Source organism: Malurus melanocephalus, unplaced genomic scaffold (genome assembly GCF_030028575.1).
Source record: "Malurus melanocephalus ecotype Western Australia unplaced genomic scaffold, MMel_1.1 scaffold_4773, whole genome shotgun sequence".
Lineage (NCBI taxonomy): Eukaryota > Metazoa > Chordata > Aves > Passeriformes > Maluridae > Malurus > Malurus melanocephalus.
The window spans coordinates 1,297-2,621 of NW_026628005.1; the positions used below are offsets into that span (position 1 = coordinate 1,297).

General features: G+C 40.3%; 1 protein-coding gene across 1 annotated transcript; it reads left to right on the forward strand.

Annotated features, from left to right (window-relative positions):
• Positions 1 to 7: 7 nt before the first annotated feature.
• On the forward strand, positions 8 to 1,308 carry LOC130588395 (synaptotagmin-11-like). The gene is made up of 3 exons (XM_057389322.1): positions 8 to 106; positions 626 to 639; positions 971 to 1,308. Exons 1-3 carry the CDS (start codon positions 43 to 45, stop codon positions 1,253 to 1,255), a joined length of 363 nt encoding a protein of 120 aa, XP_057245305.1. The 5' UTR covers positions 8 to 42; the 3' UTR covers positions 1,256 to 1,308.
• The last annotated feature ends 17 nt before the right edge of the window (positions 1,309 to 1,325 follow it).

The window sequence follows — 1,325 nt, forward strand, 5'->3', positions numbered from 1 at the left end:
GAGCTGCAGGTGTCCCTGTCCTACCAGCCCGTGGCACAGAGGATGACCGTGGTGGTGCTCAAAGCCCGGCACTTGCCCCGCATGGACATCAGCGGCCTCTCAGGTAGAAAGTATTTACCCCAAATTGAATTTTGGGGAAAAAAATCCTAAATTTTAAATTTATGGGGTTTTTTAAAATGGGTTTTGGATGGAGGGGTTTGGGGTTTGAGGGGATTTTATGGGGTTGTGGATTGGAGGGGTTGGGGGGGTTGTATGGGGTTAATGGGGTCTATTTATAAAATAGATAAAAATATCTATAAAATAGATTAAAATATCCATAAAATATATAAAAATATCTATAAAATGTATAAATTTATAAAATATATTTAAAGAATTATAAAATCCATAAAAATAAAGACAAAATTCCCCTCCTTTTTTCCGTCTCAGACCCGTACGTGAAGGTGAACGTGTACTACGACCGCAAGCGCATTATAAAATCCATTATAAAAATACCTATAAAATGCATCAAAAACCTATAAAATAAACAAAAATACCTATAAAATACATAAAAATTCTATAAAATATATTCAAAATATGTACAAAATCCATAAAAATAAAGACAAAATCCCCTCTTTTTCCCCCACAGACCCGTACGTGAAGGTGAACGTGTACTACAGCCGCAAGCGCATTATAACATCTACTATAAAAATACCTATAAAATACATAAAAATATATATAAAAATACCTATAAAATAAAAAAAAAAATCTAAAATCCATAAAAATAATGACAAAATTCCCATTTTCCCCCCAGACCCGTACGTGAACGTGAACGTGTACTACGGCCGCAAGCGCCTTATAAAATCTACCATAAAAATACCATAAAACATACAAAAATACCTGTAAAATATATAATAATAAGTATAAAATATACAAAAAATTCTTAAAATAATGATATAAGTTTTCTTTTTTCCCCGCAGACCCGTATGTGAAGGTGAACATTTACTACGGCCGCAAGCGCATCGCCAAGAAGAAGACCCACGTCAAGAAGTGCACTCTGAACCCGGTGTTTAACGARTCCTTCACCTACGAGATCCCGGTGGATTTGCTGTCCCAGCTGAGCGTGGAGTTCCTGGTGATCGCCTTCGACCGCAGCACCAAGAACCAGGCGCTGGGGCGGCTGCTGCTGGGGCCGCAGGGCCGCGGGGCCGAGCTCTGGGGGCGCCTGGCACAGGGGGGCAAAACCGGGCCCGAGTGGTACGGGCTCAGTGAGTACTGACAGAGGGAAATAGTGGAACCCTGCCAGGACCTGGGGTTGATAGCAATTGGAAATTTTCCCCACTGAAAAG